At 40.5% G+C, this 21,405-nt stretch overlaps 7 protein-coding genes across 7 annotated transcripts; 3 read left to right on the top strand and 4 right to left on the bottom strand.

Annotated features, from left to right (window-relative positions):
• Nucleotides 1-236: 236 nt before the first annotated feature.
• On the bottom strand, nt 237-3,857 carry ATC70_013005 (uncharacterized protein; the record flags this gene model as incomplete). Its single annotated transcript, XM_064832173.1, has 6 exons — nt 237-986; nt 1,052-2,606; nt 2,661-2,836; nt 2,911-3,034; nt 3,093-3,681; nt 3,749-3,857. 6 exons carry the CDS (start codon nt 3,855-3,857, stop codon nt 237-239), a joined length of 3,303 nt encoding a protein of 1,100 aa, XP_064679876.1.
• Nucleotides 3,858-4,560: 703 nt separating this feature from the next.
• On the bottom strand, nt 4,561-5,936 carry ATC70_013004 (Cyclin domain-containing protein; the record flags this gene model as incomplete). Its single annotated transcript, XM_064832172.1, has 8 exons — nt 4,561-4,637; nt 4,699-4,811; nt 4,890-5,104; nt 5,167-5,262; nt 5,325-5,547; nt 5,613-5,682; nt 5,749-5,848; nt 5,910-5,936. 8 exons carry the CDS (start codon nt 5,934-5,936, stop codon nt 4,561-4,563), a joined length of 921 nt encoding a protein of 306 aa, XP_064679875.1.
• Nucleotides 5,937-6,480: 544 nt separating this feature from the next.
• On the top strand, nt 6,481-7,015 carry ISU1_2 (iron-binding protein; the record flags this gene model as incomplete). The annotated part of the gene is made up of 3 exons (XM_064832171.1): nt 6,481-6,579; nt 6,640-6,796; nt 6,867-7,015. The coding sequence occupies 3 exons, from the start codon at nt 6,481-6,483 to the stop codon at nt 7,013-7,015; spliced, it is 405 nt and encodes a 134-aa protein (XP_064679874.1).
• A 709-nt stretch (nt 7,016-7,724) lies between these two features.
• ATC70_013002 (uncharacterized protein) lies at nt 7,725-8,614 on the top strand (the record flags this gene model as incomplete). Its single annotated transcript, XM_064832170.1, has 2 exons — nt 7,725-7,955; nt 8,012-8,614. 2 exons carry the CDS (start codon nt 7,725-7,727, stop codon nt 8,612-8,614), a joined length of 834 nt encoding a protein of 277 aa, XP_064679873.1.
• A 3,250-nt stretch (nt 8,615-11,864) lies between these two features.
• On the bottom strand, nt 11,865-13,559 carry SHY1 (surf-like protein; the record flags this gene model as incomplete). Its single annotated transcript, XM_064832169.1, has 1 exon — nt 11,865-13,559. The coding sequence occupies one exon, from the start codon at nt 13,557-13,559 to the stop codon at nt 11,865-11,867; it is 1,695 nt and encodes a 564-aa protein (XP_064679872.1).
• Nucleotides 13,560-15,738: 2,179 nt separating this feature from the next.
• COQ5 (2-hexaprenyl-6-methoxy-1,4-benzoquinone methyltransferase) lies at nt 15,739-16,677 on the bottom strand (the record flags this gene model as incomplete). Its single annotated transcript, XM_064832168.1, has 2 exons — nt 15,739-15,849; nt 15,922-16,677. The coding sequence occupies 2 exons, from the start codon at nt 16,675-16,677 to the stop codon at nt 15,739-15,741; spliced, it is 867 nt and encodes a 288-aa protein (XP_064679871.1).
• Nucleotides 16,678-17,117: 440 nt separating this feature from the next.
• On the top strand, nt 17,118-20,490 carry ATC70_012999 (Alpha-galactosidase; the record flags this gene model as incomplete). The annotated part of the gene is made up of 6 exons (XM_064832167.1): nt 17,118-17,484; nt 17,553-17,825; nt 17,901-18,593; nt 18,677-19,188; nt 19,269-19,561; nt 19,635-20,490. 6 exons carry the CDS (start codon nt 17,118-17,120, stop codon nt 20,488-20,490), a joined length of 2,994 nt encoding a protein of 997 aa, XP_064679870.1.
• Between the last annotated feature and the right edge of the window lie 915 nt (nt 20,491-21,405).

Here is a 21,405-nt window from a genome sequence, read left to right as displayed (position 1 = left end):
TTTAATATTGATGAAATTTTCAAAAGACTATACATGGTGTTGAACTACAAATTTACACTTGTGCTGAAAAATGAATGTATATTATTAATAATAAAAACAGGTAAAACAATACAAGCTTTTTTCCCTTCTTCTTTTTTTCCCTTCTTTTTTTTTTTCGTTATAAACGTATTTACAATATGTGTGTGTGTATTGGAATGATGTACAAGATTTTCTGGAGTTTTTTTTTTTTTTCTTATTTAATCCCATCTTCTTCTATCCATTTCATCGTCTGATAAGGAACCTCGTCGTGATGAATTTTGACGATAAAAAGGAGGTGGGGGTGATCTTCTATAGCGATTGCTTCGATAATAAGGTGAGGGTGGACGTGCGTAACGGTAATAGCTGTTGCTGTGATAATAAGGTGAGGGTCGAGTATAGCCTGGTCGGACATACTCGTAGCGATAAGGCGGTGGCGATCTGTTACCATTACTGCGACGATAATAGACATCTTCCTTGGGCTTGCTGTTGTTGCCTTCCACGTGGTAGTCCGCTGATGTAGTGGTCGACGTGGTAGCAGCATTGGCAGTTGTGGTTGGAGCAGGAGATGCTGGTTTCGTCGCTGCTGCAGTTGTTATAGCCGAATTGGTTGTAGTGGCTGCAGCTGCTGTATTCGTACAAGGCATGTCCGTATTCGTATTCGTATTCGTATTCGTAGACCTCAGAGGAAGAGAAGGAGGAGGATCTTGCGGTGGTGAAGCTTCATGTTTCGTCGAGACAGGCGATGTAGGTATATCCACCTCCATAGGCGTTGCCATCTTTTCTGAAATCACACTGGATGGACTCTCTGTTGATTTCCCTTTGCTTGATTTCATCTTGCGTTGTACCTTGATCACAAATTCCGCTCCATGTGCATCGATAAACTTTTCAATCTTTGATTTGACGCTGCTGTTCATGGATTGGATTTTTCGATTCGAGTTCATTTCTCTCTCAACGATATGATGTGTGGTCTACACATGATCAGTCCAGAGGTAAGTGTACATATAATTTAAGCTACAGTTCTAGAAAACGTTACCTTTCTCGCCAACTCCTTGAACAAGTGCTTGTCCCCATTCCACAGCTTTTTTTGCTTTGAGCTCAGGTACTTTGTCACAATTTTGCCCACTTCTTTCTTGAGTTCGGTTTCGTCTAAACTCGACACTGCTGGAGAGCCTTTTCTGCTCGCTGATGGTGTAATAATACGAGGTGTGCTCGCCGTCGTGACGGATCCTGCTGGACTTGCACTGCGCTTCTTTTTTTTGTTTTCTGTTTCTTGAATCGTTTTTTCAACAAGATCCTCTAAATCCGACTGATTCACACCTTCAATGGAGCTCACTCGTTCTTCTGGTACCTGCCATTGTGTTTTTCCTGTGATACGGTGATAGTAGTAAATGGCGCCATCTTCTGCATAAGCTGATTTCCAGTTATTCGGTAATTTGGGTGATATCTGTCCTGCTGGTTTGGTAGGTATTTGAGAGACAGAGGTTGTGGAGACAGAGGCAGCTGGGGATGAAGCATTGAAGGGTGAGTCGTACTTGTTTTTGTAAGGATTGTACATCTCTTCGTGCTGCTGCTGTTCCACACTAGATGATGGCTCGTTGTGGGAATAAGATCGAGGAGGCCGGCCACCATAGCCATAAAATCCATTTTTAATGCATGCATCAATCATGGCTTTAGGTGCTGTTGGGATAGCTGATTGTGGTGGGTATTCCATCTTCCATTGAATTTCAGCAGCGTCCACATCCATGGGCAAATACTCGAAATAATCGTCGTCTGGATCAAAAAACTCTCTGCTTGAATCGTACCGCGGTGGTGGCACGTCTGCTGATATCTGTGAGTCATTATCGTCATTGCATTTGGCGTTTGCTTCACTCTTGCGTCGCAAAGTGGGCTCCGTGGGGATGCGCTTGGGAATACGGTACACACTCTTTAGCAAACTCCAATCAATTAACAACTGCGTCGCCAGGCTTTTGATGCCTTCATCTTGATGCTGTGATAGTTTTCCAACGATTTCTAGCATCTTGCAATCCTCCAAACCATTTCTGTTGGCCAACGGTAGCTTGGACAAGACCTGCAATACTTTGAGCAGTATCACAGGATCGCTTTTCCATTCACCTAGCCAGAATTTGAGCATCTTGAGGCCATGAAGACGCACAAACTTTTTCAACACATCTTTTCCTTGTGGGGTATCTGAATCCGTGAGCTCTAGTCGCAGTAATAATTTCAAGACAAGGTGTGATTTTCCAACAGAATCCAGCATACGTTTGACAAACGACTGTACTTCGCGAGGATCTTGCAATGGTTCGGATGCTCGACGTCGATGCATTTTTCGCAGCATTTTCTTTTGCGTCAATGTCACTGCTTCTGCCATGGATTTCTGGCTCTGTGTCTGTCCTTCATCTTGCATCATGTCATTATTTGGATCGTCATCGTCGTCGTCGTCGTCATCGTCGTCTTCGTCTTCATCGTCTTGATCCAGGATCAAATCGCTCGATACTGTTGCTGAGGATTTCGCAGTGTCGCTCTTCATGGAACCACCAATGAAGCCTTTACATGTCGCTTCACCACAATAACATTTCTGAGCTACGGCACTATAAAGCAAGTCAATACCAACCTGGAAATCAAGTGTCAAGAGCAAGCCTTACCCATAACGTTCAAACTTGTAATCAAATGTCAATTCTGAACCCGCCTTAATTGGACGACGAGTGAAGATGCCAATTCGCATATTTTTGCCAACAACCCATTTCTGTGTCACACTGTTGGGATTACAAGAATGATTGATGAACCTTGCCAGACAGCCCTTTTTTGTTGCATCAATGATCTACAAGGAAAAAAAAAAAAAAAAAAAGTGTGAATAAGCAGATCAGCAAACTGCAAAGCATCCAAATCATTTACTTCATCGGTTTTCAGTGTCATGAAATAATAATGCTCCAAACCAGCAGCTTCGTACTCTTTTGTTCGTCTGATGAATTCGTGATTTGGGATGACTTCGCCAATGTACTCCATGATAAATGCATTTCTATATCAAATAAAATAAGCTTTCTAAGTCTGTCAAGCACTCGTTGCCTATACTGTACGTTGGTAAATCCGTCAATGCTCTCAATCCAAAGCCTTTTTTATCGGTTCTGATGACATCAACGCGTGCATACTGCCGTAATTGGAAGCGTCTGTTACGGCAATATCTATCACAGGGACAATCGTCGACCATACATTCCATAAACATCATTCTGTTGATGCAGTAATTGTCGTCGCCACACGCTGCGTCTGGGTTGTCGATATCAGGCCGGTATTTACATTCGCAGGGCATACTCTCTTCTGCAATTGACTTGCCAGTAGCTGATCCACAGTAAATGTTTTCGGTTATATTGCAGTAAGTCTCCATAGCGTCAGCTGTTGCAGAGGGAAGTTGAGGTTGCTCTTCATGTACGACATCTACTACCACATCATCATCGTCCTCCTCCTCCTCGTCGTCGTCCTTTTGTGGAGATGGCGGTGGTGGCTGCTCTTCATCATCATCAGAATCGGATGCTTGTTGACTGAGGAATGAGTCGTAGCGTTCTTGTTCCATACGTTCGTCACAAGTCAATGAAGAAGAGAGTGTCAATTCATTCAAATTCGTAGTTGCCTCCATTATTGTTTCATGACCATGGACCATATTCGATGTATCTGGTTGTGATTCAGCAAGATTTTTGAGATCTCCATGTTGAACTGGGACATGGTCTAGTAAGCTTACCTTGTTCTTGTGAGTGCGAATGTTGTTGCTGTTGTTGTGGTAGCTCATAATCTAGACTATTATTCTCAAAACCCAGGGATATCGTCTTGGAAGGTCTAATAAAGAGCATTTATTATGTTAAACAAAAAGAGAGAGAGAGAGAGAAAAAAAAAAAAAAAAAAAAAAAAAAAAAAAGAAAAAGAAAAAAAATTAACCGATTATAAAATATTCTTACACTAGCCTAGTATCAGCACTTTGCATGCTGGGTATTCCAGAGGATCTCAAACTCACTTGAACGTGTATAATTCTGGTTTCTTTTTTTTTTTTTTTTTTTTTTTTTTTGCTTGACTAGAAATATACTTTTTTTTTTAGAGTCGTTTATCGTCTTTGTTGGCTTTATAAGTATATTTCTTGTTAAGATGACAAAAAAAAAATGAAAAAGAAGAAAAAACTAAAATGACACTAAAAAAAAAAAAAATTATTTGAAATGCTTGGATGGTTGTAGGCCAAAAGGGTTTGAATGAGTTTCCCTTTCTTTGCTGTCTTTCCCTGCCCTTCTCCTCCCATCCTCTCTTGCCCAAATCAGAACTAAGCCACCAATGTCATTGGTTCCTTTGTTTAATGTGTGTGTGTGTGTGTGTGTGTGGACAATCAATTTGAAATGCAAAGCAACATGTTTGCTCATTGGTTCATGTATGGAATACGTGGGATGGTATTAGTTTATTCAAGATGATGCCATGTGAGTAGGCGTAGCTGTTGGATCCATCAACATCCATTCATATAGTGTGATTCATCAATGCCAATGCTTTTTTTTTTCTTGATTTATCAGAACGTTAGGCAGCTTCAACATGTTCCAGCTTTTCGAAATGTCTTCTTGCTGCTGCAATATTCACTTGAGTTGCAGCAGACGCTACGATTGCAAGAAATGTCAGTAGCCATCATTCAAAGGCTCACCATAGCCATGTATTTACTTATGTCTGTATCCGAGATGATCAGTAATACACTTGTATTCTTTGTCAGGGAGTCGAAAAATGCTGTGAAATTGCTTCCTTTGATTTCCATCTGTTTCGAATATCCCTCTTTTCTATAATTGATGATGGAGTGAGAGATCATGTATGACAATGTGTGTGTGTGTGCCAGTGTGATTTCATTCTTGTCAAACCTTGTACAGAGATTAAACTGCTTTATAATACTGCTGATCTTTTCAAATCGATGTGCATCTGGATGATGAATGGATGCTGAATTTGCAATCACTAGAAATGTTGTCGTTTCAAAAAGGACAATTTCATCGGCTCCACAGATGGAACAAAATGTATCCAAACTAGCTTGTAATTCATTCATGTTGGGTATCAAGCAATGGATAATCTTGGCCCAGGCCTACATAATCCACACATTCAGTTTCCATGGTCTGGCTGTGGCAAGAATAGCGTCATCCTTACTGCGTACAATGTCTCGTCCCATATGGAAGTCTGAAATGCTTGTATCTGAATAGGCTCGGATCTGACTTGAAGCTCTAACTTTTGTTTTTCAAACATCTACAAATGGGTTCTATCCATTCAGTGACATCTTGGGGACAATCTACGTTTCACGTGCTCACCATATCACGCCTCTCTTCTTGAATAAGATCCATCTTGTGCATCAGGCAAAATACAATGGCATTTGGAGAATGCATTAGAATGGATTCCAGACAGGATTGATAGTAATGAATGTCCTTGTCGAGCTCTGCACTGATGGCGTCAAACACATAGATCAAAACGTGGACATCTTTGAAAATCAAGTTTCGATATGTTGTCAGGTAGTCATTGAATGAATCATCTTGACTAGAGCGAATCGCCGAGACATTAGTTTCTTGAACGCAAATAAACGACGCACATAAGCAACAAACCCTCCACAATCCCATAGATTCAAATGCAGGTTTCCTAGAAATTGCACATTGGTTTTATTATCCCACAAGACTGCAGCAGTTGGTCAACAGAAATGAGTGTCAACATGATTCAATGATACTGCAAATCCAGTCTTACTTGTAGGCTCGAGATCTCTTGTCTTTTTGGCGATATTGTTATGAAAGATGATGGATCGCATAGATGATTTTCCTGCACCGCATCTGCCCATTAAAAGCACCTACATGATTTTCAGTGAGTGAGGACATGCATCAAGAGCAGCTGCACTTGTACACACGCACTTTTTTCGTTCTCTTCAGGAATGGCATGTTGGCGTAAGAGGGCGGATAGCAAGAGATGGAGAACAATATCACAACAAGAAGAAAAAAGAGTGTTTAAAATAGCAGCTTGACATAGCCTGATGAATCCCGTGATGTACTCATTGCCATAGTCGGAGTCACCTCAGGTGTGAGAAAGCTGTTGCAGTTTGAGCAAAAAATGGTGGCAAATCCTCAGGCACATGGATGCTCCATTTGGAAAGACAATGATGAAGATGGTATCAGATTTTGTCTCTTCAATTTACGAGACGGTGTGTAATATTAACGTCTGTCATACACGCAAACCTTGATACAAATGCACATGGTCAGAGAGGCATTGCATTATGCAAATGAACAACACATCTTTTTTGAAACTACTGCGAGTGTGGAAATGAAAGCTAATTTCAACCAATGAAATGTTAGCCATCGGCTGTTATTCAAATAACATCAGCATGCTGTAATTTTGTTTTTCCTCTTAAAAATATCAGAGATTCACCCCACACTTTTTCATTTCTTTTTTTTTCTTCTATTTCTTACAAATACAAATTCATTCAAAATGCATTTCAACGCTATCCTTAAGCAAGCTGCCACGAATTCGATAAAATCCGGAAACACAAGCTCACGACTTCGCTTAAGAAAGGCTGCATTGACCTTGGTAAGACCCTTATCAACATTATCACTACGAATACTCAATCACTCAACCCCTGTTATTTAGACACCAGCAGCAGTTTCTCGATTGAAGGCATTGACTGAAGGCCCCACCCCACAATACTTGCGAGTTGGAGTCAAGCAGAAAGGATGTTCTGGCAATTCATACGATTTACAATTCACAGATTCGAAAGGAAAATTTGATGAAATAGTCAATCAAGATGGTGAGTATTCAAAAATGGAGCAAACTTCATCGAGTCGACAATCTTACAACAAAGCTAACTATCTTATTAGGCGTTACAGTGTTAGTGGATTCAAAGGCCTTGATTACTGTGTTGGGTAGTGAGATGGATTTCGTCCAAGACAAGTTGTCTGAACATTTCGTATTCAACAATCCCAATGCAAAAGGAACTTGCGGATGTGGAGAATCCTTTGCTGTTTAAAGAGACACACATTGTTACAATTAGAAACCGCTATCCCATTGATACTGCTTTGCAATACCACACCTAGAAACTGTATATATATATATAAACATTTTAACTTTTTTTTTTCTCTCTCTCTCTCTTTTATTGTCTGTTTTCTTCTGTTCCCCCTCTTGATTGGTTATTGGATCTTTCTTCATATTCATTTGGAAATAAATAACACACAACTTGCATCTATTTAATAGGCAAAATATAAAGTATGTGGTTTGCAACGTTTAGGAAGTGTGTATCCTTCTTGTTGCTTCTACGATAAAGTGGGTTTGATGTGCTTCTACCACAAATGTTAACGCATTCTGACTTATGGACATCTTTGGACTGCGCAATTTGTTGCAAAGACTGAACTCTGAATTGTCCTTGCTGGGGAATGTCTATCATCTTTGGATGGTGATATGCTAATGGAGCTTCCAACCCCTGATGTGTTGGTGTCTCTGCCTCACTCATACTCCCAAGTCTAAAAGCCCTGGTCTTGACGGTTTGCTTTACTGATGTTCCTGACTTGCTTGTGGATGTGTTGAGTGCAGCTTTTTCTGGTGTGTTTCCTCCTTCATGGCAGCAAACTCGTATGGTGCTGTTGTTCAAAAAGGATGACTCTTAGTTGTTGGTTAAATGAGGACCTTTGTCCTTAATTAACAGTGATCCCAAGTTATTTACAAAGCGCATTGCTAGTCGTATGAATCAAGTGTTGCCAAAGTTAATTAACCCCTATCAAACTGGCTTTCTTCCTCATCGTCTGATCTCTGACAATGGCTGGCTAAATCAGTTGTTGATGTCTCACTTGCGTGTTGTTGCTCCTGATTTGCCTCAAGTTGCTGTTTTGTTGGATCAAGAAAAGGCGTATGATTGGGTTCATCCTGAGTATCTTTGTCGTGTGCTGCTTCAGTTTGGTTTTCCTGGTGATTTGGTGTTTTGTCTGTCTTCTTTGTTCCTGGTGGTGATACTACTGCATCGTGGTTGAAGTCTCTCACTACGGTGGTCCGTGAGTATCTGGTGTCTTTTCGCCCTGGTGTTGCCTGGTCTACTTTGTGTCTTTCTCGCAAGTTTGGTGGTGTTGGTTTGGTAGATATAGCAGATCAAAGCTTAGCTTTGCATCTTGTCTATTTGCAGCGTTTGTTGCGTCCACCCTCTCCCAATGATTTTGTCTCCTCTTGGCTGGTGTATGCCTTTGAAGTCTATACTGGTCATAAGTCCATCTTACCGTGGTTTTCTTTTCCTGGTCTGTATCAGTCTCGTGTGTCTTCTATGCCTATTCTAAAACATCTCGGAAAGCTTCTGTTGAGATTGCCAAAGCTAGTTCCTTCCTCTGGTTGGTCTGCTCAGTGGTATCTTGATCTTTCCTTGTGTTCTGTACTTAATACTCTGCCTTCTGTTTGTCCTCCTCGTGATCCATCATCTCTTGATCCTCGTTTCGTGGTGTCGGATCTCTCTTTCTGGCAACCTGATCTTGGTATTGTTGATACTGTCACCTCTCATCTTGCCCGGTCCTCTCGTGTTTTGCGCCCTGTGTTTCTTGCTCTAAACCGTGATCGTGGTCCTGTCTCTCTGGTTTCCCGCTTTTTATAGATAGTAAGATAGTCTTGTCTCAAGCAGGCTATTTTACTATGCCCCGTTCTGATGGTGCTACCTCTTGGATGCCAGATTGTACTCATTGAACTGTCTCCAACTCGTCTCGTTCTGCTGTTCCCGTTGCTCGTCTTGCTCTTGATGCTTTGCGTAGGTATTGGCGCCCTGCGAAGACTATCATTACCTCTCGTATGGGCCCTCCTTTGCAGTTGCCTGCTCATTTGTTGCTTTCTCCTGCTTCATGGCGTCTTTTCTGGTCCCTGGAAATGTGTAATGATTCGCATTACATATTGTTGTGAGTGGTGACGTCCGCCTTGGGATTGAATATGTGAGGTTAGCAAGCAAACAAGCAAACAACGTCGTTAGCATATACATATCAATCGTATACAATATCAATAAATGAGTCCTTTAATCCCCTTAAGTTTGTTTTTCTGTTTGGTCTCTATTCTGTTCACTATAGAAGTCGTATTGATCGAAATAGCTACTTGACGTGTCAGAACCCTTAATAGTTGAATAAGAGTATTTTATCCAAAAACACAAGTAACTAACATCCCGTTTCCGCGCCCTCTCAACATTATGAATTGACCAAATCTCCATATTTGTCTAGAAACTTCTGTTCAGTCGTATATCAAATGTCGTAGCAAGGGCTCACACTAATGGCCTTGGGCTATTCTTAGGTCCTTTGGGTAAATCATGCTAATCATGATTTGCAAATGATTTGATGGGTAGATAGTGAACCTTGCTATGTCAAAATACAATGTAAAATTGAATCTGCCAAAGAATTACACTTTTATTAAGAATGCATCCCAAGGATGCATTTATATATTTTTCATTACGCTAGAGTTTATAGCATAATGATAAACTATAATACAAATAGGTTTACTATCTACCCAACAATTGATTTGTAAATCATGATTAGCATGATTTACCCAAAGGACCTAAGAATAGCCTAAAACCTTTCGTATGAGACCTTGCTATGACATTTGATATAACAAACCTATTTGTATTATAGTTCATCATTATACTGTAAACCTTAGCATAATGAAGATTATATAAATATATCCCGAGGATGTCTTCTCAATAATAATAGTGTAGTTCTTTAGCAGATTCAATTTTGCATTTATTGTAGTATTATTTTGACATGACAAGATTTATCTCTTGTACTTTGTTGACTGTATTCCAACATTACATAGTATCTCTTTGAGCATTGAAGAGCGGTATCAATTGAGAAAAACAATCATTTTTCAACAGTTTTTTTTTGCATCAAAAGGTTTCCTTTAGCGTCTCAAATAAGTATAAAAAATTGCTTGATTGTTACCCTAGAGGTATATATGTTTGCAAACGAGAGTACCCAGCTAGACCTTTTTAATCGGGAATTAAACGGTTACTGGGCTTGAACTGTAAAACGACAGCTAGAACCTCCAAAAATGGTGCTTTTTCTCATAATCTCGAAGAAGAGTAACAAGTGAACAATATCAATCAATTGAATCGATACTGTAGCCCGCAATTAAACGCATTGAATGGTACATAAGTTGGATATTTCATTTCCTACAGATCTAAAAAACGCCAAAAACCAAAATATTTTCCTAAGGATGATGGAGGTCAAAAGATTATGGTGAAACAAAGAAAGAGCATATATTCATGAAAAATGCGTTTTCTTTGAAATTAAAAATCTGGAAGATGCCTTAAACACTGTGACTAAAAAAGATCTAAAATATATATACTGGAAAACTATGAAAAAAAAATAGACAATCCAATCATATCCTTTTAAAATTTGATAGTATTGAAAGCCAGAACAAAGGTGGGCATAACCACCGGCGAAGCCGGCAATGGGGAAGGGGTTTGGGGGAAGGGGCTTAGCCCCTCCACCAAGAACATAACAATGCATCTAATTCAATACTTGATGACATTGATTTATAGGGGAGGTTTACCTTAGTGAAGCAAAGGTGTAAAGAATCTAATCCAACACTAGGTAGCATTGAGATATATATATGGGGGGTTTCACCGTAGCAAATCAAAAGTGCAAGGCCATGGTAATTAGGCGTCTAATCCAACGCTTGGTAAACATTGATCTATACGAGGGCTTGATTGTAGCGAAGAGAATATGCAAAACCATAGTATATAGTAGTAAGCAGCAATTTCAAGTTTTTATTTCAATTGTTAATAAGCCTATTACCAGCAACATAACACATCAAAATTTGCATGAATTAGCTTTGACAAAATCAATATGCCTCCTATTCGAATTAAAAATTGCACAGGCTGCGCAACTACTCTTCCAGAAAATTTCAGCTACCCAAGATATGATTCATGAAGTGTAAATAAAAGCCATAAAGCAAAAATACAGCTAAATTTAACAACTTTCATGCCTTTATATCTTGACATGTAGACCTTTTTGAGCCACCGGTATAACGCCAAACAATTGTGCTGGAGTAGTAGTAATTTCCTGGCACCTTTGCTCAATTTTTTGAAGACCCAAAAAACATGGTCAAAAATCGATCAAAAAGCATGAGGTGCCCCTCATGATTTTCATCGAAAACCAAACGATCACATTTTTCACCTTGAAAATGAAGACTTTTACTATGGTACATAATAAATCAAAATGTTTCTCTCAATTCAACGCAACTTTTGAAACCACTTTTATGAGGCTTTCATATGCAAAATATGGCTATTTTCACTAAAGACGTCATTTCATATTTTATTAAATTGCTCAGTAATTTCAGTCAAAACACTTATTAAAGTTAGCACCATTGGAAGCGCCTTGAAAAGTACTTCAAGAATGTATTATTAGAAAGCGTAGTGTGATCATTACAGTTTATATAGTCGAATAACACAAAACAGATTAAAGAGGTCGTAAAAAGACGAAATCTGTCCAATCTTGGGCGTGTATGACATATCTGGGGCAAAAATTGTTTGAATTTCCATATTTAGTAATTTTGGCGAAGCCAAAATTTTTTTGTAATTGAAGGTTTTGATTGTAATAAATGCACGTAGAAAGTGATATTGCTCTGATATTGGCAAAATTATTATCCAAGTTAAATTCTTGAATTTTACGGTTTTAATCCATGTAATCGCCTCATACAGTAAATTTAACGCCGAAGCAAAAGATGTTCATAAGAGTAGTAGGTGTCTAAATGACACGGTGCCTATGGTACTAGCAAGTATATTTCAAAGTATCCGAATACGGAATAATGTATACGTGTGCTTTATAGAAAGGTGGGCTTTAACTGATGACAATATATCATTTTTGCAATCACCTGTTGCAATTTTTGGCATCCCAGATACCTGGACAGCCAGATGTCGCAGCACATTTCAAACATCTTGGACTACTACAGTCTGTTCGTTTGTTTTTACCATTGCAGACTTCACTTCCACAACCTTTACACTTTCTTGCTGTAACCCTTTTTGTTATTACTGGTGCTTTCTGGTAGGGATGTGGATGGCACATCTGCAGTCGAGGTGAGATGAACCTGTGTGTTGGGACCAGCAAGGCAGTTTGGGGCCTGTGATCAGGAACGGGCAAGACATCTTGTAATCTGTGGCTAGGAACAGGCAATGATGGCTGGAAATAGTAGCCAGCAGGGAGGACATTGTGCTGTAGGTGTGGCTGTTGTGGTTGCGGTTGAAGCAGTTGCGATGAAACAGATGGCGGCGGTATTTGTGCATCAATTGTGGCAGCAGAAACGACAGCAAAAATATTGTTGATGGATGGTATTCTTGGTGATGCTGCAGGCAGTAGTTGAGAAGGCTGATTAGTGGAGACGACTTGATGCTCAATGAGTCTCAAAGCTATTTGATGAATCTCCTCTGTTTTGGATACTCCGTCTTGTAATTCGAAATCTTTATAATACTTCTCGAGATGATCCGTGGTTTTATAGAATATATCAATACCGTTGGCCTTTTCATTGAACTTGCTGGCAAAATCAACAAAATTTATCCTTCTATTGTTGCTATTCTTGTAGTGAGTTTCATAAATGACCCTGAATTCGGATTTCTCCTTCATCGTATGGACAGCGAGCACGGCAAACTTTGTACATTGATTGTTTGCAACAAACTTGTAACGGCCAAGATGTGAGCGCAAAGTTGACCCAACTTTCATGAAGACAGTGTCTTGGAGCTGTGGAATTGTTTTGTCTATAAGAGGCAAGCTCTCATCCGTGATCTCAGAGGGCAAGATACCAATTTTGACCATCTCTTCATTTGGTAAAGGGCATATACCAAAGAGCTCACCAGAACCGCAATATTCCAAAGCATTCACAGACAAAGCGATGTTTCTTGTGTCAGCACTGAATCCCATTTTTTGACGCAAGAGATCAATATGCTGAACTAGCCAGGGATCATAATGGCTTTTGTAAATGACTGAATGCCTGTTCTTTGAACCCACGTCGAGATTATGTCTCAGCCTGTATTCAGTAAGCATCGCATTAGCCAGCTCTGGACCAGCACCAAACGATCCAAACTTGCGAATCAAGTTCTGATGGACTCCGCCTTCTAAAGAGTTTGTTCCACGGATGCATCTATAGAGTGTCAGCTTGAGATCGTCCAATTTTCCTGTCTTAATGTACAATTGTACATCTGGCGGATCAGACACATGGCCTAACTGCACTGTTCTCAAGACAGCAGCTGCTTGATCCCAAGATTTTTTATCAAACAGTGCTCTTCCAGATTTTGCGCACTTCAGAGGGCCGTAAGAAAGAAACAAGGATTTTAAAAGAGGAAGCAACACTTCAGGAGCAGACACCTTTCTTCGTACTCTTCTCCACAACCACGCACGATCGTATTTCATCTTCGAATCCCAGGTGTGTGTAAAGCTTGGATCCTTAAGTCTTTTCTGTGCAAATGCCGCGATGACCTTTTCTTTGTCAGTCTCATCAATCGTAAATAAGCTTTCACTAAATTTTCTAGTGAATTGCTTATACAAGGTGTGTCTCTTATAAGGCTTGATCATATCTGTGGAATACATCCACTATGATCTGCATTCCGACAGTTCATCCAGTTACCAGATTTAGATATAAACTGTATGTACACTGGATTAGATGTACGATACCGATTTATACTATAAGAAGATATGGACTTCAGATACGCTAGTACTATAAGATTCATACTATATAAGATATAGGCTATAGATGGCACCACGGACATGGATGGCACTATAGACTTATACTTGTATTCCGACATTGACTACGGATGTTTACCATATCTGGATAGGCACCAAGATTAATGCAATATGAGCTTGTTGCTTCAGATGTGCACTTCATGATCCACGCTATAAGACACATCACTACGGCCCAACTGATGTTCTCATGAGAACATCGAGGTGCTCATATAAGAATCTATTTTATGTTCTCATTCGAGAGCATCGATGTTCCCAAAAAGTGGAAAATGCTCTCATATGGGAACATCGGCGTTCCTAAAGATCTATTATAAGTCGGCCGATGTTCTCATAAGAACATCCGAGATGTTCCCATATGAGCACATCCATGTTCTTAAATAAGAGCAAATGTAGCTGTTTATGAGCGCATCGATGTTCTCAAATCAAAATATCGATGTTCTTAAATGAGCAAATCCATGTTCTCAAATGAGAACATTCATGATCGCGCATGAACCTATCGATGAGCTGAAATGGGATCATTGAAGGTCTGAATCAGCTTAAATATTGGTAGCTTTTATTGGCCCATAATTCGTGGTTTAAATATTGGCAGCTTTCATTGGCTCAGAAATTGTGGTTTAAATATTTATACATTTATTATTGGTTAATTTTAATGGGTAAACGAAGGCTACGTGCCAAAAACGTGCAATAGTAAAGCCTTGTAGTGGTAATGGTCATGCTGTAGGCTATAGTAGAGTCAAAGATAATTGAGAATAATAGCCTGGATCAGTATGAACTGTTTCGTGTTTCCCAATATTATCAGTTTTTAGGGCAATATAAAAGTGATGTTTCCAGGCGAGATCCAGAGAGAGCATAGAATGAAAAGGTTGAAGCCATCAACAGTGTTCCATGTAGAGCAACGAATTGTACAAAAGCCAGCATAATATCAAAGATGTGCATGTACCTATCAGCAAAGATGTGAACTGAATCAAGTTAGTAAAGCGTTCCAGCAAAGGCGTGATGACTACAATACCTCTTTCACAAGACAGATAGAAAGTACAGCACACCACCAGGCAGCGACTCATTGGGAGCAGACATTCTTGAAAAGAAAACATCGAACGAATGTTAATGCGTCTTATGCCGTCAGAAGTATCAGATGTATAGACCGCATCATTCAACTATGAAGCATCTGCCATTGTTCACTGGATGCAAAAGGGGATCCATAAAGTATGCAAGAGATGTGCTCAGTTATCAAGCCAAACCCGCCAGACCCACTCGACGCTGGCACTAGTTAACTTATCAGGTGAGTAACGACTGATTTTTCCTGATGATGCAGCAAAAGATGACTTACTACTTGAACAGTGATAGCAAGAAAGCAGATAAATGGAACCAGCAGGATGGAGGGAAACGGTTAACCAAATGGCATACTTGCGACATCGAAATTGACCTGGCAAAGTCGCCTTTACATTTCTACAAGATATTTGTTAGCTTTTATATGGCAAGAAGCATTGGACATACCATAAATTTGTTGTTTCGAAAGGATGTAAATGAAGATTCCATCCTGGATACTATGGCAGGGATATGAAGCTTCCCACGGCGCACATTTGAAATGGTATTCCTTCTTCAATGGCATTGAAACCTAGCCTCCACCTTTAAAGCCATGGACGGTAAATGCTGCCTCTTCTTCTTGCTGCTACAGAGCACATGTCTCTTATGCTGATAGAATTAAAGTGAAAATAGATGAAAAATGAAGAAAAAAGAGAAACAAAAGCACTTTTTTCTCAAGGGATGACCTAAATATACAAAGTTTCGATCTAAAAATATAGAAACACGCTCTAATCATGCACAGTATCAGACTGATGTAACCAAATCAAGTAACTTTTTAAGCTGAAGTGACCTATCAAATGTGATTTTAAATGTGGCATCGCAGCTAATCCATCATCTCAAATCCCAATAGAGCAAGGCAGCATCAAATGTACAAAAGCAAAGTAATTTTATTTTGGATGAAATATACAAGATCTCACAAACGCACACACCATTACATATTGCTAGTAGTACTAAGGTTGTCATCATCCTCAGCATTACCAACACCGGCAGTTTGAGCAAGCTGGGCAATATCACTGTCTCCAACAATTGCTGATTCAGTCTCCTAAAAGCATTTGAAATGTTTCCAATACTTAGATGTTAGCCATGGCCAAAACAAATAATAGGAGCTACTTACCAGAAGATGGCTTCTTGCCTCGTTTTCTTGCAAAGACACATTGGCAGCAGCATTGGCAGCATTGGCAACATTGGCAGCAGCATCAGCAGCAGCATCAGCAGCAGCAGCTCGGTTTCTGCTTGCTCTATTTGCTTTGAAGGCCTGGGAGAGCAACAACCTGGCACACCACTGCTTCTTGCAGAGACAAATCATGAGATTGTCCCGTTGCAGGGCCTGCTCCTCCAGTGCCAGGCTGTAATATACCTGTTCATCCTGCACATGGTCCAGGGCATTCCAATGCGAGATATTCGGATGCATCACCAGTATAGCCTCCAAGACCCTCTTTGCTGTGCGGTGGAGCTTCTCCCTGCGCGATTTGAGCTGCCCTGGTGTCAAATCGGGTACAGATGCCCCATTGCATAGTTTGTGTAGATGCTGGAGCATTGCGTTGTATCTCTCCACAGGAGAAGCTCTGGCCCTGCCGGTAGGGTTTGCTTCAATTACCCGAGGACCTCTTCTGTTGCTGTTTGATAGTACCTGGCTTCTGTAAGTGGGATCCAGGATGCTTCTTGTTGCCAAATCGCTGCCTGCGTCTTCCAATGGCGACATGAATTGCTGTCGAAATCCATCATTCAAGACGTTCAGTTGTACGCCTTGTTGGCTGATTTCGGATCTCATTGCCATCATTTCTTGCAAGAGTCTTGCGGTGAAGTCAATACTGGCAGCGTTGTTGTTGTTGTTGTTGTTGTTGTTGTTGTTGTTGTTGTTATTGTTCATGGTTCGCGCTGATAATAAAAGTTTAGTAAGCAAAGAAAAGATATGTTCAGAGTTGTGTTGTACCGTATATCTCGTTGCGCACACACCACCACGTTGTTGAACGTCATTCGGTTCACAGGCTTCATGCAAGTAATGCTGACCTCATTGTACGCCCATAGTATAAGCATATGTGCACAGTGAATACCACTCGATTTGACATGATGTTGAAAGTGAAATGACGTAGAAGTAGCCTGAGGCGACATATCACATCATAGGAAACACGTTCCTTACTTGATCTTGGACTTTGAGTTACCAAACGTTATATGCAAGACTACGTATCACTTGCTTGTAAACGATGATAAACGCATTTGTTGGCGAGCGCAAATAAAACTTGAATTAGTATATAAAGCTGCCACTTGAAATTTGTTTTTACTTGCCTATTTTTCTTGGTTTCTCCAAACATGTCATTCTCAATCCGTATATCACGAGAAACAGAGCCATCCTTCTGTACAAATTGCTATACCAGCTTTGACAGTGCCCGTGCTCTACGCAACCATCGCCGAAACTGTCGTGCTCCCATTTTGAATGAAGATCAAGATGTTGAAATGGAAGAGCAACCTCCAGTGGAAACAACGCTGATACAGCCACAATCTCCCCCCAGTGCGCTAGTCACAGCCAATTCAGATCATGCAAACCAGCTGCATGATGATGATGCCATGAGTGATATTGAAGAAATGATTCCTGCTGCTGACGATGCTGATTATGACTACGCAGGCTTTGAACAGACGCCGGGTGCTGCTGATCTGCTGCCTATTGTCGATAATAATGGTAAGGAATTGCAGCGCTAAAGTAGATGTATATACTCACAATAGCGGATTCCACACATGCGATAACAGGAGACAATCCAGAAGAACCAGGGCTTGAATTTGATTTGCTAAATGTCAAATACAAGACAGTTGGAGTAGTCGACCCAGATGCAGAAGATCAGGCTTGCTTCTACGATTGCAGATCCCTCGAAGACATCAACCAAAATACATATACAACCACAGAACTGGTTTCGATTGAGCTGTATGATATCGTCAATGATTTTGCTATACCACGGGATGCATACAGAAAGTTGGTCAGGTTGATGAACACTGTTTTGAGAGATACAGAAAAAATTAGTCGAGGTAATTCGCATTGCAATGACATGTCATTTATACAATAACTCACCAGCTTCCGATCCTCCCCCCATGAACTGATAGAAAGCAATCCGGAGATCATGCATGGCCCTCGTGTGCAAAGCATGCTTCAGCGCCAATCATCGTTGACATCCCATGAATATGATGTGTGTATCAATGGCTGCAAGCTGTACGCATTGGAAGTAGACGACGAGGAGACAATTTGTAATATTTGTTCCCATGAAAGATACGATGCACGGGGAGATCATCGAGCCCTGTCAACAATGAAAGTCATGTCAATTGGAGACATCGTATCACGATTAGTTGCGAATCCAATAACGAGAGAGGAGCTTCGGTACCGACATGCCTACGACAACAGAGACCTTGAAGAGAATCCATCCGATGTTATCATTGCTGACGTATTTGACGGCGCCACGTACAAGTCCATCAAGAATACGCATTTCACAAATGACCTGGATATCGCAGTTGCGATCATGAATGATGGCTTTGTAGTTGAAAAGAGAGGTGATCGGCTATTCACAATTATTCATCTGATGGTGTTCAATTACGATCCACACAAGCGTTACAAGGAGGAGTACACGCACGAGCTTTGTATCTTTCCAGGAAAAAAGAAGCCCAAATCATTTGACTCGTTCATTTCCATCATCTTGGCAGAGCTCCAGTGGCTTTCTACGTATGGAATGGTAGTCGAAACAAATGATGCTGGGCCAATTCGTTTGAAGGTTCATCCTCTAATTTGTGGTGGTGATACTCCAGGTAAATATCCTGATTGATAAAGCAACTAATCAGCATCCACAATGGCTAACATGAAATTGATTTACCTACCTGCTTTATTCTAGCCGTGTTTGACTGGAGCAAGTGTGCTCATCATGCATCTGAGTATGGCTGTCGTTGGTGTCTTTCGCGTGGTATGCACCCTGATAATCGCAGCCATGGGATGTACTTTCCAAATGCTGGAAGCATGCGTACGAATGAAGATTACGAGAGGGCTGAGTCCAACCTTGGATTCAACGGTGTCAGCCTTTTCAATCAGCTATCGTCATGCATTGCACCCCAATGCTTTGGATTCGAAGAAATGCATACATTAGCACGAGGTGTTGGTTCAGAACTCTTCGAGATGCTCACTGTCGACCTGTCTCCGAACAACACAAAGTTCTTCTACACATATCCAGATGGTGAATTGGAGCGAGAAAATTATCCATTTTTCATTCCAAAGCAACGGCTGTTCGAGATTGGCAAAGCAATTGAGGACACAAGATCATATATACCAGTTGCATTTGATGGAAGCTTTTTGAATCTGGTGGAGAAGCTACGAGGCACCCGCAGTGTTGACTATCTTGATAATTTGCTGGTAAGATCAGATCCACTGTAATCTGCAAACGTACACATGTAAGGCGTGAATTAGGATCTGATTATTCTGATTTGAAATAGACCATCATACCTACTCTCTTTGTCCCAGAATTAGCCAGTCCACAGGCTAGGAAAGCAATCATGAAGCTGGTTAGAGGCGTCTGTCTTGCATTGCAATGGGAGTTCACTGAGTCTAGGTTGGCAGAGATTGATGAATGCATTGACTTCTTCATTGACTACTGCAAAGCTCAGAGAGATGCCATGTGCTTGTCACTTTCGGTCTTCCGTCCCGTAATGCATCAGCTTACACATGTAGTGTGGATGATAAGAGAAATGGGGCCAATTGTAGCCTACTCCTCACGAAGTCAAGAACGGTTAGTCATCTATACATGCTATGTTTATCACACACATCCAGTTACTTACATAACAACATCATCCATTTTACAGAAGCATTGGAAAGTTTGGTGATTTGATAACTGGCAAGTCAAGGACAGGCAAGCAATCTTCCAACTTGATTGAAATTGTTGCAATCAGAAACCAGCTGAAAAGGATCTTCGACTCAAATGAGTTCCTCCAAGGCATTCGACCGCAGCCATATGCATCCACCACATACCTCAATCATCCAGAATCTCTAACAAGCTCACAGTTGTGGGAACCTGATCAAGAAGAGACAAATTTGGATCATCATTTTGGCTTCGATGGTACTGATCGTGCTGAACTCCATGGTGTTCCAATTGCAAGATTCAAGCGTGCTTTGTCGAAATACTATTGTAGGATACTCTCTCTTCAAAGGCTGAACAACAGTCCATTGTCAATGACGATCAAGGTTGCCCATCGTGCTCTAATCGGTTCTACTGTCATAGGATCAGAAATATACAGAGAGAAGATGCATGAGTTTCGTAGAAGCAACCATCTGGTCATGTTTAGGTCAACTCACCTCAATCGACTTAACCACCCTGTCTCCTGTTGGTTTGTTTCGCGAGTGATATTCTTTTTCCAACATGTCTATGATGGGTCGACCTACTTTTTGGCTTTCGTTGAAACCATGAAAAATCATGGTGTTGCTTCTCACGACAGGTCTGTCCCTTTTGTTCGTATGAATGAGCCTGTCGAACAACAAATTGCAAGAAGGGTGCCGAGAGTGATTGATCCCAAGTATGCTGTCATTTCTATTGACGATGTTGAGATGCAAGTGGGATTGGTGAAATCTTTGGATAACGACTTGCACTTTAGCGTCATTGCAAACTACCATGCGTTTGAACAAGATATGTCGATCGATGCTGGCGATATTCGCAACCTTTAACGAGGATTGAAATCGCAACATACAGATTTTTTTTTTTGCTTTCGCGTAAAACTACCCACTTGAGGCTACGAAATAAAAGATAATACATTTGTCAATACAATACATAGCTACATTCATTAATCATACTTGTATACCTCTTACAGCTTTGTTGTCCATGAAGGCATGCGCAAAATAATTATAAAAAAAAATAATAAAAGAAAAGGATCCGCATCACTGACCATCAAAGCATTTTGAGAAAAGCATAATTAACCCAGCAAGGTTAACGTCCAACGAAGAAAAAACGAGTTTGCTCGGATTCGAACTGGCGACCTTCAGTTTGTTAGTCAGGAATATTACCACTTTGACATAACGACTCAAAGTAACCAGAAACTCGGGTCACGTGATTTTTTCTCCTGATTTGTTTCAAATTGAGCAAGTTTGGAGGCTTCTAACTTCGTAGATAATGATGCTACGAATTGGCGTTCGGTACGAAAAATAAACAAAAGAACTCAAAAAGTCTGACCATACCATTTAAAAGCGCATATCTGATAACTATCTTCACAGTGTAAAGCCAAATGTTCTGATATGGGAACATCGAGGTGCTCACGAGAACATCGATGTTCCCAAAAGAGCGCATCGATGTTCTGTGAGAACATCAGTTGGGCCGTAGTGCATGCTTATATCCGTGATACTAGCTACAGATACTTTATGTACTACAGACTTGTACTATATATGAGACATGCTATAGACATGCATACGATATGCTATAGACATGCCATATATCCAGATACATGCTAAAGATGTATGCTTAGCGATATACACTCAGATATGTACTATTAATATAGACTAAGAAGACTGTACCTATCGGATACATGCTACTAGATCGATATTAATTATCCTTATGGAAAGGATAGATCAGGGTACTTCGGATGAGGG

The sequence above is a fragment of the Mucor velutinosus genome, assembly GCF_035048745.1.
Source record: "Mucor velutinosus strain NIH1002 chromosome Unknown tig00001571, whole genome shotgun sequence".
NCBI classification, from domain to species: Eukaryota; Fungi; Mucoromycota; class Mucoromycetes; order Mucorales; family Mucoraceae; genus Mucor; species Mucor velutinosus.
Note: the sequence above shows the minus strand (reverse complement) of the source record. Positions and strands in the feature narration are given on the sequence as shown.